The sequence below is a fragment of the Triticum dicoccoides genome, chromosome 2A, assembly GCF_002162155.2.
Source record: "Triticum dicoccoides isolate Atlit2015 ecotype Zavitan chromosome 2A, WEW_v2.0, whole genome shotgun sequence".
Lineage (NCBI taxonomy): Eukaryota > Viridiplantae > Streptophyta > Magnoliopsida > Poales > Poaceae > Triticum > Triticum dicoccoides.
Genome location: NC_041382.1, coordinates 560,219,300 through 560,234,289, shown reverse-complemented (window position 1 = coordinate 560,234,289; position 14,990 = coordinate 560,219,300). Strand labels below are relative to the sequence as shown.

The 14,990-nt window shown below is 41.0% G+C and overlaps 2 protein-coding genes across 2 annotated transcripts; one reads left to right on the top strand and one right to left on the bottom strand.

The window, feature by feature from the left end:
* Positions 1 to 6,367: 6,367 nt before the first annotated feature.
* Positions 6,368 to 11,400, top strand: LOC119355366 (kinesin-like protein KIN-14N). Its single transcript, XM_037622157.1, has 16 exons — positions 6,368 to 6,778; positions 7,237 to 7,381; positions 7,461 to 7,570; positions 7,651 to 7,770; positions 7,854 to 8,057; positions 8,160 to 8,369; positions 8,443 to 8,517; positions 8,768 to 8,914; positions 8,989 to 9,112; positions 9,203 to 9,312; positions 9,558 to 9,719; positions 9,809 to 10,008; positions 10,343 to 10,424; positions 10,501 to 10,605; positions 10,688 to 10,792; positions 10,881 to 11,400. Exons 1-16 carry the CDS (start codon positions 6,527 to 6,529, stop codon positions 11,046 to 11,048), a joined length of 2,319 nt encoding a protein of 772 aa, XP_037478054.1. The 5' UTR covers positions 6,368 to 6,526; the 3' UTR covers positions 11,049 to 11,400.
* Positions 11,401 to 11,413: 13 nt separating this feature from the next.
* Positions 11,414 to 12,402, bottom strand: LOC119355367 (photosynthetic NDH subunit of lumenal location 3, chloroplastic-like). The gene is made up of 2 exons (XM_037622158.1): positions 12,075 to 12,402; positions 11,414 to 11,956 (listed from the first exon to the last, which is right to left on the bottom strand). The coding sequence occupies exons 1-2, from the start codon at positions 12,361 to 12,363 to the stop codon at positions 11,562 to 11,564; spliced, it is 684 nt and encodes a 227-aa protein (XP_037478055.1). The 5' UTR covers positions 12,364 to 12,402; the 3' UTR covers positions 11,414 to 11,561.
* Positions 12,403 to 14,990: the final 2,588 nt, after the last annotated feature.

Genomic DNA, 14,990 nt, shown 5'->3' with positions numbered 1-14,990 from the left:
ATTTTTTTTTGAAATTGCATGCTATGTTCCCCAACACTCATATCATGTGGTGAATAAAAATATAGCCTCAAGTAAAGTTACCAATGAATGAAGACGAAAGAGGGGATGCCATCCAGGGCATCCCCAAGCTTAGTTGATTGGGTATTCCTTGAATATTACCTTGGGGTGCCTTGAGCATCCACAAGATTAGGCTCTTGCCACTCCTTATTCCGTGGTCCATTGAAACTTTACCCAAAACATGAAAACTTCACAACACCAAACTTAACAAAATAACTCGTGAGCTCCGTTAGTATAATAAAGCAAATCATCACTTAGGTACTGTCAAGACAAGATTCACATTTTTTCTCACATTATTCCTATTTTACCCTATCATTTCTAGAATTTATATTCAGCAATAAGCCATAGAAACTAGAAAACAAGCAAACTGTGCATCGAAAACAGAATCTGTCAAACGGGACAGTCTATAGTAATCTGTAACTCTCAAATACTTATGTAACTCCAAAAATTCTTAAAAATTAGGACAACCTGAGAAATATTTTTATTAATATACTGCAAAAAGAATCAGTATTTTATCACACTTCTGTTAAAAATGAGAATTGTTTTCCTGAGCGCAAAAGTTTCTGCTTTTCAGTAAGATTAAATCAACTATCACCGTAAGCCATCCCAAAGGTCTTACTTGTCACTTTATTGAAACAAAAGCTATAAAACATAATTACTACAGTAGCCTAATCATGTGAACACATAAAAACAGTAGGGGTAAATATTGGGTTATCTCCCAACAAGCGCTTTTCTTTAATGCCTTTCTAGCTAGGCATGATGATTTCAAAGATGCTCACATAGAAGATAAGAATTGAAACATAAAGAGAGCATCATGAAGCATATGACTAGCACATTTAAGCCTAACCCACTTTCTATGCATAGGGATTTTCTGAACAAACAATTTATTGGAACAAGAATCAACTTGCATAGGAAGATAAAGAAAGCAAAACTTCAAGATTTTCAACATGTAGAGAGAAAACTTGATATTATTGAGATACGTAGAAGCATAAGTTCCTCTCTCATAATAATTTTCAGTAGAATCATGAATGAATTCAACAATATAACCATCGCATAAAGCATTCTCTTCATGATTTATAAGCATAGAAATTTTACTACTCTCCACATAAGCAAAATTCTTCTCATTCATATTAGTGGGAGCAAACTCAACAAAATAACTATCATGTGAGGCATAATCCAATTGAAAATTAAAATCATGATGACAAGCTTCATGGTTATCATTACTCTTTATAGCATACATGTCATCACAATAATCATCATAGATAGCAACTTTGTCCTCATAATCAATTGGAACCTCTTCCGAAATAGTGGATTCATCACTAAATAAAGTCATGACCTCTCCAATTCCACTTTCATAAGTATCACAATAAGATTTAACACCCTCCAAAATAGTGGGATCATTACTTCCTAAAGTTGACACTCTTCCAAACCCACTTTCATCAATATAATCATCATAAATAGGAGGCATGATATCATCATAATAAATTTGCTCATCAAAACTTGGGGGACTAAAAATATCATCTTCATCAAACATAGCGTCCCCAAGCTTGTAGCTTTGCATATCATTAGCATCATGGATATTCAAATAATTCATACTAACAAGATTGCAATCATGCTCATCATTCAAATATTTCATGCCAAACATTTTAATGCATTCTTCTTCAAACAATTTGGCACAGCTATCGGAATCCTTATTTTCACGTAAGACATTAAAAAGACGAAGCATATGAGGCAACCTCAATTCCATTTTTTAATTTTCTTTTATAGGCTAAACTAGTGATAAAATAAGAAACTAAAAGATTTGATTGCAAGATCTAAAGATATACCTTCAAGCACTAACCTCCCCGGCAACGTTGCCAGAAAAGAGCTTGATGTCTGCTACACAACCCTCTTCTTGTAGACTCGTGTTGGGCCTCCAAGCGTGGAGTTCTGTAGGACAGTAGAAAATTTCCCTCAAGTGGATGACCTAAGGTTCATCAATCCGTGGGAGGCATAGGATGAAGATGGTCTCTCTCAAACAACCCTGCAACCAAATAACAAAGAGTCTCTTGTGTCCCCAACACACCCAATACAATGGTAAATTGTATAGGTGCACTAGTTCGGCGAAGAGATGGTGATAAAAGTGTAATATGGATGGTAGATATAGGTTTTTGTAATATGAAAATATAAAAACAGCAAGGTAACTAGTAGTAAAAGTGAGCAAAAACGGTATTGCAATGCTTGGAAACAAGGCCTAGGGTTCAAACTTTCACTAGTGTAAGGTCTCTTAACAATGATAACATAATTAGATCATATGGCAATCCCTCAACGTGCAACAAAGAGTCACTCCAAAGTCACTAATAGCGGAGAATAAATGAAGAGATTATTGTAGGGTACGAATCCACCTCAAAGTTATTCTTTCTGACCGATCTACTGGGCTATTCCTATAAGTGTCACAAACAGCCCTAGAGTTCATACTAAAATAACACCTTAAGTATTTGTGGGTTTGATTATACGATATGCATCACACAATCTCAGATTCATCTATTCAAACCAACACAAAGAACTTCAAAGAGTGCCCCAAAGTTTCTACCGAAGAGTCAAGACGAAAACGTGTGCCAACCCCTATGCATAAGTTCACAAGGTAACAGAACACGCAAGTTGATCACCAAAACATACATCAAGTAGATCACGTGAATATCCCATTGTCACCACGGATAAGCACATGCAAGACATACATCAAGTGTTCTCAAATCCTTCAAGACTCAATCCAAAAAGATAACTTTAAAGGGAAAACTCAATCCATTACAAGAAGGTAGAGGGGGAGAAACATCATAAAATCCAACTATAATAGCAAAGCTCGTGGTACATCAAGATCGTGCCAAATCAATAACATGAGAGAGAGAGAGAGAGATCAAACACATAGCTATTGGTACATATCGTCAGCCCCGAGGGTGAACTACTCCCTCCTCGTCATGGAGAGCGCCGAGATGATGAAGATGGCCACTGGTGATGGTTTCCCCCTCCGGCAGGGTGCCAGAACGGGCTCCCGATTGGTTTTTGGTGGCTACAGAGGCTTGCGGCGGCGAAACTCCCAATCTAGATTTGTTTTCGAGGGTTTCTGTATTTATAGGATTTTTTGGCATCAGTTTCACGTCAGGGGGGTCCACGAGGAGCCCACAAGGACGGAGGGCGTGCCCTCGACCCTTATGGAGGCCTCGTGGCTCTTTTGGCCCAACTCCTTTGCTTCGGGGGCTTCTTCTGGTCCTTAAAAATCACCTTAAATTTTCAGCTCATTTGGACTCCGTTTGATATTCCTTTTCTGCGAAACTCAAAAACAAAAAAAAACAGAAATTGGCACTGGGCTCTAGGTAGGTTAGTCCCAAAAATCATATAAAATAGCATACAAATGCATAATAAACATCCAAGATATATAATATAATAGCATGGAACAATCAAAAATTATAGATACGTTGGAGACATATCAGTTGTGCCCACCTCGGTGGCCTCCCGCACCGCCTCTTTGCTCTATAAATACCCCAATATTCCAGAAACCCTAAGGGAATCGACGAAAAATCAATTCCAGCCGCCGCAAGTTCCAGAAACACCAGATCCAATCTAGACACCATCACGAAGGGGTTCATCATCCTCATTGGTGCCTCTCCGATGATGCGTGAGTAGTCTTTTGTAGACCTTCGGGTCCGTAGTTAGTAGCTAGATGGCCTTATCTCGCTCTTTTGATTCTCAATACAATGGTCTCTTAGAGATCCATATGATGTAACTCTTTTGGGGTGTGTTTGTTGGGATCCAATGAAATTTTAATTTATGATCAGATCTATGTTTTTATCCAGGAGAGTTATTTGAGTCTTTTGATCTCTTATATGCATGATTACTTATAGCCTCGTATTTCTTCTCCGGTATATGGGTTTTGTTTGGCCAACTTGATCTATTTATCTTGCAATGGGAAGAGGTGCTTTGTGATGGGTTCGATCTTACAGTGCTTGATCCCAGTGACAGAAGGGGAACCGACATGTATGTATTGTTGCTATTAAGGATAGCAAGATGGGGTCTATTTCTACATAAATAGATCTTGTCTACATCATGTCATCATTCTTAGTGCATTACTTTGTTTCTCCATGAACTTAATACACTAGATGCATGCTGGATAGCGGTCGATGTGTGGAGTAATAGTAGTAGATGCAGACAGGAGTCGGTCTACTAATCTTGGACGTGATACATATATAATGATCATTGCCTGGATATCGTCATGATTATTTGAAGTTCTATCAATTGTCCAACAGTAATTTGTTTACCCACCATTTGCTTTCTTTCTCGAGAGAAGCCACTAGTGAAACCTACAGCCCCCGAGTCTTTTCTTTATTATATTTGCCTCCGTGATATATTTTTATTTGCTTTTATTTTCAGATCTATTAATCCAAAAATACAAAAATACCTTGTTGTAATTCTTATTTATTTATTTTGTCTCGCATTCCTGTGAGATCTATTTATCCAATCTACTACGATTTTACCTATCTTTTTACCCGTGAGGGATTGACAACCCCTCTCTTACGTCGGGTTGTAAGTATTTGTTCTTTGTGTGCAGGAGCTGTTTACGTGGTGTTGCGTGGTTCTCCTACTGGTTCGATAACCTTGGTCTCATCACTGAGGGAAATACCTACCGTTGCTATGTTGTATCATCCCCTCCTCTTTGGGGAACTACCGACGTAGTTCAAGCAAACATCAGACCTTACAAGAGTTTAGACGTCTGACGCTTTAAGAAAGAAAAGAATTCGGAATAGAATGATTTTGAGTATAAATTTCTTGGTCAAAAACCTTCACCCAATTTTGAATTTGTCAAGTCAAGAGCTTTATGTAAGAGTAGAAGCCCCAAAAGGTGAATTAGGGATTTATCCAGTAGGAGATGATAGCCTTTTCCCCTGGAGATGGAAAATCCATCCACTCGTTTTTTAAATTTGCAAATTCTTCTTCGACTAGTTAAAAAGATGAAATTGGCTGATATCATGACGATATTAGGTAGTATATATACCATCATGGGGGGAGTTTATCGTTGAAATCATAAAAGACAGGGTAGAGGTAGAAACTATCAGTTCTTTTTTGAAATTAGAATTATTAAAAGAAGTCTATGGACCGATATCAATTCTACCCATTTTGACCTTCCTTTTGGGAATAAGAACAAAGGTACTCGTAATTGTGTGGTTAGAAAGAGACATAGCTGTGTTGATACAACAATGTATTGGTCCTGAATATGTTGGCCACCAACATGCTCAAGCTATAGCAGATGGGACTAAGCTACTTTTTAAAGAAGATGCACTGCCATCCCAAGGAGATATTTATTTATCTAGCATTGGACCCTCAATAGTTGTCATATCAGTTTATTAATTTTTTTATTATCCCTTCGGGATATCATCTTGTTTTAGCTGGTCTTAGTATTGGTTTTTTTTATGGATTGCCACGGCAACACGCACAAGCCTAGCTACCACCGTATGCAAAACCCTTCATTTATTAAATGAAGTTCATAATTAGGCTTGAGTCTCGACCCTAAAGAAAAATAAAGAAACCCAATAAGAACAAACAATAAAAGCAAAAAATAAAACCAAAGAAAAGCAATGCAAAAGAATGAAAACAAAGAGCGGAGAAAGAAACAAAGAAAATCGATGAAAATCAAGAAAGAAACAAAGAAAAACTAAAAGAAAAAAACAGTAAAACCGAGAAAGAAACAAAGGGGAAAACAAAAAAACCCAGTAAAAAGGGGATAAAACGTAGAAACTCGATGAAAAAATGAAGGTAAAATAAAAAAAGAGAAGAAAACTGATGAAAGAACAAAAAATCAAGATAATAAACGAAAAATAGAAAACCAGAGAAAATCTTTTTTAAGGAACCATAGAAAACTATACAACACAATTGTTTTTTAGACAAACTCGCAACACTTTTATTACGTCGTCACAATTTTTACAGGGATGAGTGTAAGGTTGCCGGGTTGACCTAATCAAACATGATGACCAACCCTAAATTGAGTACATGCTTTGCGAGGTTGTGAGCCTCAACCTTAAAGGTTCTAAACTCATGCTTAAGAACAGAGGAAATAAAACAAATGTATCCAACACAGCTACGAGCGAGCGGGCGAGCGAACCAGCACTGAGAACGGGCCGGCCCAGTACAGTACAGCAGACACAAAGGCGAGTCGGAAGCTACGCTCGCTACGAGCGAGATATATAGCTCTCGCGGTAGTTTTCTGCTGCTGGACATCCCGCTCGTTCTTCTCACCTTCTCAAAACCAAATCCCGCTCCTCCGCCGCACCCCCACCGCCCAGTCTCCGCCCCTACGCTCCCCCTCCCCGCGCCCCAACCCTAAAGATCCGCCATTTCAAAAACGAAAGCCCCTAAGATCCGCCCGTGCGCTCCTCCTCCCCTCGCCCCAAACCCAAGATCCACCGCCGCTCCGCTCCTCCTCCCCGCGCCCCCCACCGCCATGGCCACGCGCGACCGCGCTGCCCGCTCGGCGACGGCCCGCCTCAAGGAGAACGACACCCAGTCCCAGTCGCAGTATGGCAAGCGCCAGCGCACGGCCGCGGGCCCGGCGCCGCGCCCGCCGCTCTCCACGGCCGCCCAGAACGCCGCCGCGCCTCCCCCCGCGGAGGCCCCCATCGAGTTCGCCGGGAGGGAGGACGTCGACGCCCTCCTCAACGAGAAGATTAAGGGCAAGAACAAGATGGATTACAAGGTATGGATTTTTTCGCAACAGACAACAGAAATACTACTAGTGGATTCTCCCGCTTTGGTGGAATGACCTTGCCTCTTGTTTACTGTTTTCATGTAGCCATCTCCTCTCGGTCTAAATCTCAAAAGAAAAAAAAAAGAAAAATCTCCTCTCGGTCTGACCCTTTTTGGTGGGTAGGCCGAGGCAAAAAAATTCTGGATTTTAGCTTGCAAGAACAATTTAGAACAGTTCCGGGCTCTCTAATCTGCGCTCAGGTTGTAGTTTGTCCCGCCCCTAACATGTCACGCCTCTGCTGTGTGATGAATACATAAGTGAAATTCCAAGATTTTGGTAAACTATATGTTCTGGTCCTGCCTCTAACATGTCTTTCTGATGAGTCACTATTTCCTGCTATTCTGAACTGATGATTATGGTCCTTGGCAGTGTTCTAAACAGCATCAATTGTTTGATTGCTTCCCCAGGGAAAGAGTGAGCAGATGATTGAGTACATCAAGAAGCTGCGTGCTTGTATCAAATGGTTGCTCGAGAGGGAGGACGCAAACCTCGCTGAAATCGGAAAACTCAATGGCCTAATCGATGCTGCAGACAAACATCATGCTGAAATTGGTAACACTTCTTCATCTGACAGTGTGAAAACTTTTGCAATTGTTGACCGTACTGACTGAATTGGTGTGTTGCCATCCAGTGTCTCAGTTGGAGTGCAAAATCCAAGAATCCGTGGCAATGAAAGAGGAGCTTCAGAAACAATATGCCTCTTTAGGAGAGAGCCTAAAGAAAGTGGAAGCTGAACAAATGGTGTTGTACCTTGTGCATTTCGCTAATTTATCTTTTATGGACCAAGGAGCAATCTGTAATCACAAATTTGTAAAGTGCAGGAGTGCCTTCGATCTTATGGAGACGAAAAGGAGGCTAGGATTGCTGCAGAATCTTCAAGGAACGAGCTTTCAGAAGAACTCAACAGAGTTAAGTTGGACCAGAAGCGTCTTAATGATCAGGTATTATTGTTGTTCAATATTTTCTCTAATAAATTGTTTATTTACCATTGTTCATGTTTTAACAATATTTCTATTACATTTAGATCAAGATGCTTCAAGATACAAATAAGAGGCTTCAGGAATACAACACTAGCTTGCAGCAATATAATTGCAACCTCCAAGCTGATGCAACAAAGAATGCTGAAACAATAGACAAGCTGCAAAAAGAGAAGAATACTATGGTTGAAACAATGAATGGTTTGAAAGATCATTCTAACTCAGTAAAGTTGCAGCTTGATATGGCAAAGGTAATATTTTAGTTTTCATCTTTTAATTGCATTCTTTATGCCTTCAACTTTCTTATTACATTTATAAGTTACATACTCATAGCTAAGCCTTTTACTCTGCAGTCTTCACAGAGTGAAGCTTTGAAACAAAAAAATAACTTATTGAATGAGGTTGAAGCTCTCAGAGCTGAATTACACCAAGTAAGGGATGACCGTGATCATAAATCAGCTGAAATAAATTCGTTGTTGAGTGACTTGGGTGTGTACAAGGAACTGACAGGAAAGTCTTCGTCAGAATTAGAGAATGTCATGATACGATGTGATGCACTTGAGGTATGATTATACACACTCAATTATAATGCTAACCATTTCAATTAGGTTGGCTTATTTTTTTTCAATCATGCAGGAAACTTGTTCAAACCAAACTGAGAAGATTAAAACACTGCAAATTCAACTTGCATCGGCTAATGAAAAGTTGAAGGTGTGTATTTTTATAGAAGATGTTTGTTTCAGCTTGTAGAATCTATAGTTTCTGACTTGCCATTTATGATTAGCCTCAAAATAAGCATTTATAGCTACAAGCTGCAAGCTGTGGTTCATTTGTATCACTATTATGTCCATTATAATATTTGTAACAGTTTTGCATGCCTGTTATCATTTAGATTGAATTACCATACTTTCAATATATGAAATGCACGTCTGTGTAATGGTTGTAATTGTTTACTATCCAGAGATCTAATTTGACAACTATGGAGACAATGAGTGAGTATGAAAGCCAAAAGAGAATGCTGGAGGACCTACAATTACGTCTTACAGAAGCTGAGCAAAAAATTGTGGATGGGGAGAAGTTGCGGAAAAAACTACATAACACTATACTCGTAATGATTTATTCTCCTAAAGACTCGTACTAATCCCATACAGTATGTTTGTTTATAAGATCAATGTGTTGCAGGAGCTTAAAGGAAATATTCGTGTTTTCTGCCGAGTCCGACCTTTATTGTCAAATGAATCTGGAGCTGTTTCTTATCCAAATAATGGAGAAAATATAGGTCGTGGTGTCGAGTTGATACATAACAGTATGTTACATTTACTTTTACTGCTTAGTATATGTTTGTGTATGATACTTGCTAACTTCTGTAAACTAACTTTTTTCATTTTTTGTTCAGCACAATCGTATTCATTTGCGTTTGACAAAGTGTTTGATCACTCGGCATCCCAGGAAGATGTGTTTACTGAAATTTCTCAGTTGGTTCAAAGTGCACTTGATGGTTATAAGGTACTTTTAGTGGTGGTATAACTAATATTGTATTTTCAGAACTGAATAATAATAAATTCAATTAGGCAGAAAATTAAGAAAAATTAACTGTTCCAAAAGTACACTGTTAATCACTGTGCACTTCATCTAATTGTTTTAGCCAAGTACTTGTCTGTTTTTATTTCTTGTATTGAATAATGGAAAAAATAGTTTTTGTTTTCAAATTAGGAACTTATTATGGAACTTACTGATCTCAAATCATGTAGGTATGCATATTTGCTTATGGGCAAACTGGTTCCGGCAAGACACACACTATGATGGGAAATCCTGAGTTCAATGATCAAAAAGGGTTAATACCTAGATCGCTTGAACAAATTTTTCAAACTAGTCAATGCCTTATGTCACAAGGTTGGAAATATAAGATGCAGGTGTGTTACAATTGATTTGTTTACTTACTTGAACTAAAGACTTATCATGTATTCTCTATCTATAATCCTAATTTAGCTTATTTTTGTAGGCTTCAATGCTAGAAATATACAATGAGACCATACGTGACTTGTTAGCGACAAGTCGCACATCTATCCAAGATGGTGCCGCTTCAAAATATAATATCAAACATGATGCGAATGGTAATACCCAGGTGTCTGACCTCACAATCGTTGATGTATGGAGTATCAACGAAGTTTCTTCTCTGCTCAAACGGGCTGCACAAAGCAGGTTGACTCGAAGTTCTTTTGAGATTCAGTGAAACTACCATTAATCCTTATTTTTTGTTTAACAATGATAAGTTACGATAGCACAAGCAAATTTGTATTGTGGATGCAAGTTCTAAGTAAGTTAAAAGCAGTATTTCCTTGATTTGAACTAAAACTTTTCCGAACATACATTTTGTACTCTTGTAATCAATGCTTAGTACCATGTTTTTTGTCATGCTACTCAGACTAACTCTCCAAAAGAGTGTTCAATTTGGTTGCAATGTCTCAATATTTTTGGTACTTGCATGTATATGTGCTGAATCAACTAGTATTTGTTTTTTCGTTCTTGTTTGCAGATCAGTAGGAAAAACACAAATGAATGAAGAATCATCTAGAAGTCACTGTGTTTTCACACTACGGATTTTTGGTGTAAATGAGGTATGCAATCTTTTACTGATAAGTTCAATTCATGCATAACCTTTTCTCAATGTTTGCGTTATTATATTCTGTGCAGGGAACAGATCAACAAGTGCAAGGTGTTCTCAATTTAATTGATCTTGCAGGCAGTGAACGGCTTAACAAAAGTGGTGCCACTGGGGATAGACTCAAGGAAACCCAGGTAGTTTGCTATCCCTTTGTTTTGTGAAGTGTACATTTGTAACATCCATAGCACTTGTATGGTATTAACTTTAACTCTTTAGGCTATTAACAAGAGCTTGTCGTGCTTGAGTGATGTTATCTTCTCCATTGCTAAGAAAGAGGAACACATTCCATTCAGGAACTCCAAACTGACGTATCTACTCCAGGTAACTTCACAGTACCAAAACTAGGGTGTACAGTCTCACTATAATTCAGTGCCATTTTACAGCCTACAACTGTTTTCCTTGTACACAGCCATGCTTGGGTGGAGACTCTAAAACGCTAATGTTTGTGAACTTGTCCCCGGAAGTGTCTTCTACAAGCGAGTCTATTTGCTCTCTTCGTTTTGCTGCTCGGGTGAACTCTTGTGAGATCGGCGTCCCTCGTCGTCAGACTCAAATGCGCAGCTTGTCACAAGGATGAGTCTATGCAGTCAATTCACTGGCAAGTCCCATCCCATCCATGGGCCATCAGTAATGTAGGTGTGTTGTTTGTTTGTTGATAATTGAGGGATGCAATCCATCATTTGCACCGCATTTAGAGGTTGTATATTCTCATTTGCTTTGTTGTTTGTTCTTGATGATTATATTAACAGTCAGGTGTGGCGTGCTGACCTATCCATTTCAGTTATCTAATCTGTATCGGCTTTGATACTCTACTCTAGCGTAGAGTGATGGTACTACTAGTAGTTGAGCTCTGTAGGTGTATTGGCATTCAGCCTTTTATCGCTTGGCTTGTATTAATAACTAATAGCTGGGAAGATGCATTCCATTGACCTGCTTGTGTGCTATCTCCACCAATTCTTCATTCACGACTAGAATCGTGTCATTTCTCAGTATCACCAAATACACATTACATAACGCACTGAGGCTATCCTGGATAGAGTCTGAGGCAGAATTTACAGTTCATGACAGAACTGTTTGTCCTGGATACTGGTTAGGCCATTCTTGTCATGACTTCCTGCAGTATGAGCTTTGTGTCAGCATAACAGGATCCTATGTCAGCGTCATCCTTGGTGGTGACAGCCGCCTGCAACTTCTCGAAGCTGTCGAAGAGGCGGTTGGCTAGGCCGAGAAGCGGCGGCTTGGCGTCGAGGTTGGCGGCGGTGATGAGCTTGTCGAAGTCGTAGTATATGAAGGTGGCCTTGAGGCGGAGGTACTTGTTGACATAGTTGGAGGCCTCCTTGCCGAGCAGGTCCTCCAGCGCCAGCAGGTCAAATGCGGAGCTGCGCACCCGGTAGGCGTGCGCCGCGAAGCTTGGCCCGATGTCTGCCATGTAGATGCCGTTCTTCACAAAGGATCGCGTCCCTGTCTCGCCATTGTTGATCTCCTCTGCACCACATTCATCCGCGCTGGTTTCAGTTCAGCAGTTGAGGCCTCTCTCTCTAGGAATGAAATGCATCATGAGGATGAGGTGATATAGTATGTATGGGAAGTGTAGCGGTAGTACTGTTGCGGATCTTGGGCACCGGCAGAGGGAACTCGGTGAGCCACCAGCCGTTGTTGGCCGGCTCCGGCTCCTCGTCGGCGTCAGCAGCGGTGGCGCGGGCGGGCGCTGTGTGGAGCACAGCGGCGGTGGCAAGGCCGAGGCCTAGACTGAGGCAGGCTGATCGCCGGCCCGACGGCTCGGAGGCGTGGCATGTCACCACTCTTGGCCTCGGCCTTGGTGACGCGCCGCCGCTAGTTGCGGCGGCAGTGGCATGGAAGCTTGAGAGGTAGGTGCCCGCCATTTGCGCCATGGGACTGGATAGCACGGCCGGCAGATGGAAGATGATTGGTGTGCGTTACACCAGGATGAGAAAGTCCTCTGAAATTATTATATTTCCCTTAAAAAAACTGTGGTGAAATTGTTTGGCATTATATTTTGTGTTTTTCGTTGATTTGTGTTGGACGCGCTGGAGAGGATCATGTCAAATGGTGCTGATGTGCTTAGTGGAGTTAATTGCACAGAAGTACCACAATTCGGGCATCACATGCAGATTGGTACAATGATTGTTAATTTTTGCGTGTCAGTACCAACATTGGTGTAAGTTTTTGCAAATTAGGCTAAAACGCGTATTTATACGTATTGACGCCCGATCCGACAGCTCGGGCCCACCCGTCAGGTGCCACGCTGGCCAATCGGCGCGTGCCCGCGTGTGCGCGCGTGCTGACTAGGACGAGCCGGTGCGCTGCTGCTCTCCAACCTGGTCCGGTCGCACCAGCTCCAGCCCGGCCGCACCATTCCCCTCCCCTCCTCCTCGCTCGTTTCCTCGCCGCCGCCTGCGTCCCGACTGCCGGCCGCCGCCCCGCCCCGCCGACGCCATGGTTTTGGAGGACGAAAGCAGCGACGACCATTCTAGCCTCCCGTACATGCAGTCTTCCTCCACAGACTGTCTCAACGAGGTCAGTACAGGGTTAGGGTTAGGGTTTCAGATTTGGGATTTCTTGATTTGGTTAATATCGCTAGGTTTTGATTTGGCCATTGTCTTTGTGCGAGCTTCTGCAGGTCCCTTTCAGCATTGAAGATCCAGATTACAAGGGGCTTGAGCTGGATGTGATGTCTCCATGTGAGAAGCACGGCATGGCATCTGAGAGGCTTGTTGCCTTTGAAGGAACAGACACAGGCAGGAGGTTTTTAGCATGTGCACAGCCGGTATGGATTGTAGAATTGTAGGCATACTGATTTTTTTTCTTACTTGGTCAGTGCCATATTGAACTCTGTTTGCTGGAGTACTTTGCTTACTGTCAACATTTTGGTTCATAGTGGTTAGAGTAGCTTATTTAGGTCAAGCATGAGTATATTTTGCTGGAGTACAATGGCATAGTAATTTATGTTAATAGTGGTAGTAGAGTAGCTTACAAATGTTTGAACACTCCTTGATATGAACAGTACAGTAACTAAACTAGTCAGTCAGCTACTCAAGTGGCTGCTCCTCTTGTTAAATGTAGTGGTCTGGTGCTAACATAGTAATTTATGTTAATAGTGGTAGTAGAGTAGCTTACAAATATTTGAACACTCCTTGATATGAACAGTACAGTAACTAAACTAGTCAGTCAGCTACTCAAGTGGCTGCTCCTCTTGTTAAATGTAGTGGTCTGATGCTAAATTTAGACATTCTTTTTGGCAACTGCAGTGATTTTGTGTAATTACTTGATGTATGAACTGTTTTGTTGTTGTTGTTGTTGTTGTTTTTGCAGGAAGGTAGCAATTGTGGCTTTGTTGAATGGGTTGATCACCAGTGGCCCCCAACAATGCAGAATGCATTGTTGAAGCTATGGGCAATGGTTGAAGATGCCAAAAGTGCTAGGGTGAATGACAATCTTGAAAGTTCTTTCACTATCCACCATCTGACAGAAGAGAAGAACAACCTGGAGGCCAACTATGACAAGCTAGTCCAAGATGTGCATCAGCTTATGAGCTTCCAGGAGGATAGGGTGGTGGATTTCAGACATCTGCAGTCTGCCATTACATATCAACATGAATGCAGAAGTGAGCTGGTGGCTGATATGAATGCACAGATGGCAAAGAAAGATGCAGAGTTTGAGAAGTTTAAGCAGAATTATGATGTGCTACTGAACCTGACAAGAGCTCAAGCTACAGTCATCCAGAACCTGAAGTTGAAGCATATTACTGATAAGCAATTGCTTACTGAAGCTAAGATGAACTTGGAGTTGAAGAATGCAGAGCTCACAAAGTCTGAGGAGAAGCTGAAGGAGAAGATCAAGGGGATCCAGGCCATCTTAGAGAAGTGAAGAAAATGAATATGAGAGTAGTGGGCAATGTTGACCTTTTGGGCATGATGGTTGTGTAGTGTATGGCTCTACTAAATGTGAACTTCTCTAAGATGAACTATGGCTGTGTATGTATGTAGTAGATATGCTTTTCATCCTTTTGTGAGAAAAGGATGAACTATGCATCAAAACTCCACTATGTATTGTGAACAATGGTTGTGTACTTTATAATATGTTGAACTGTAGTAAGTATTGTGTGTTATGTGTGTTATGTTTGCTGGATCAGATATTCTGTGTTATGTTTGCTAGACTTCAGATTATGATTTCTCATGCACTAGGTTTTGATGATTATGTTAGCATTGGAAGACTATTTGATGGTTATGTTAGCACTGGATTATTAGATGGTTATGTTATATCATGCATTGGAAGCCTATGTTTAGGTGGCTCTGTCGACCCCGAGTCACCGTAAACCCTAATGGTTAGGTTTAGGTGGCTCCGTCGACCCCGAGTCACCATAAACCCTAATGGTTAGGCTTAGGTGGCTTCGTCGACCCCGAGTCATCGTAAACCCTAATGGTTAGGCTTAGGTGGCTTCCTCGACCCCGAGTCACCGTAAACCCTAATGGTTAGGCTTAGGTGGCTTCGTCGACCC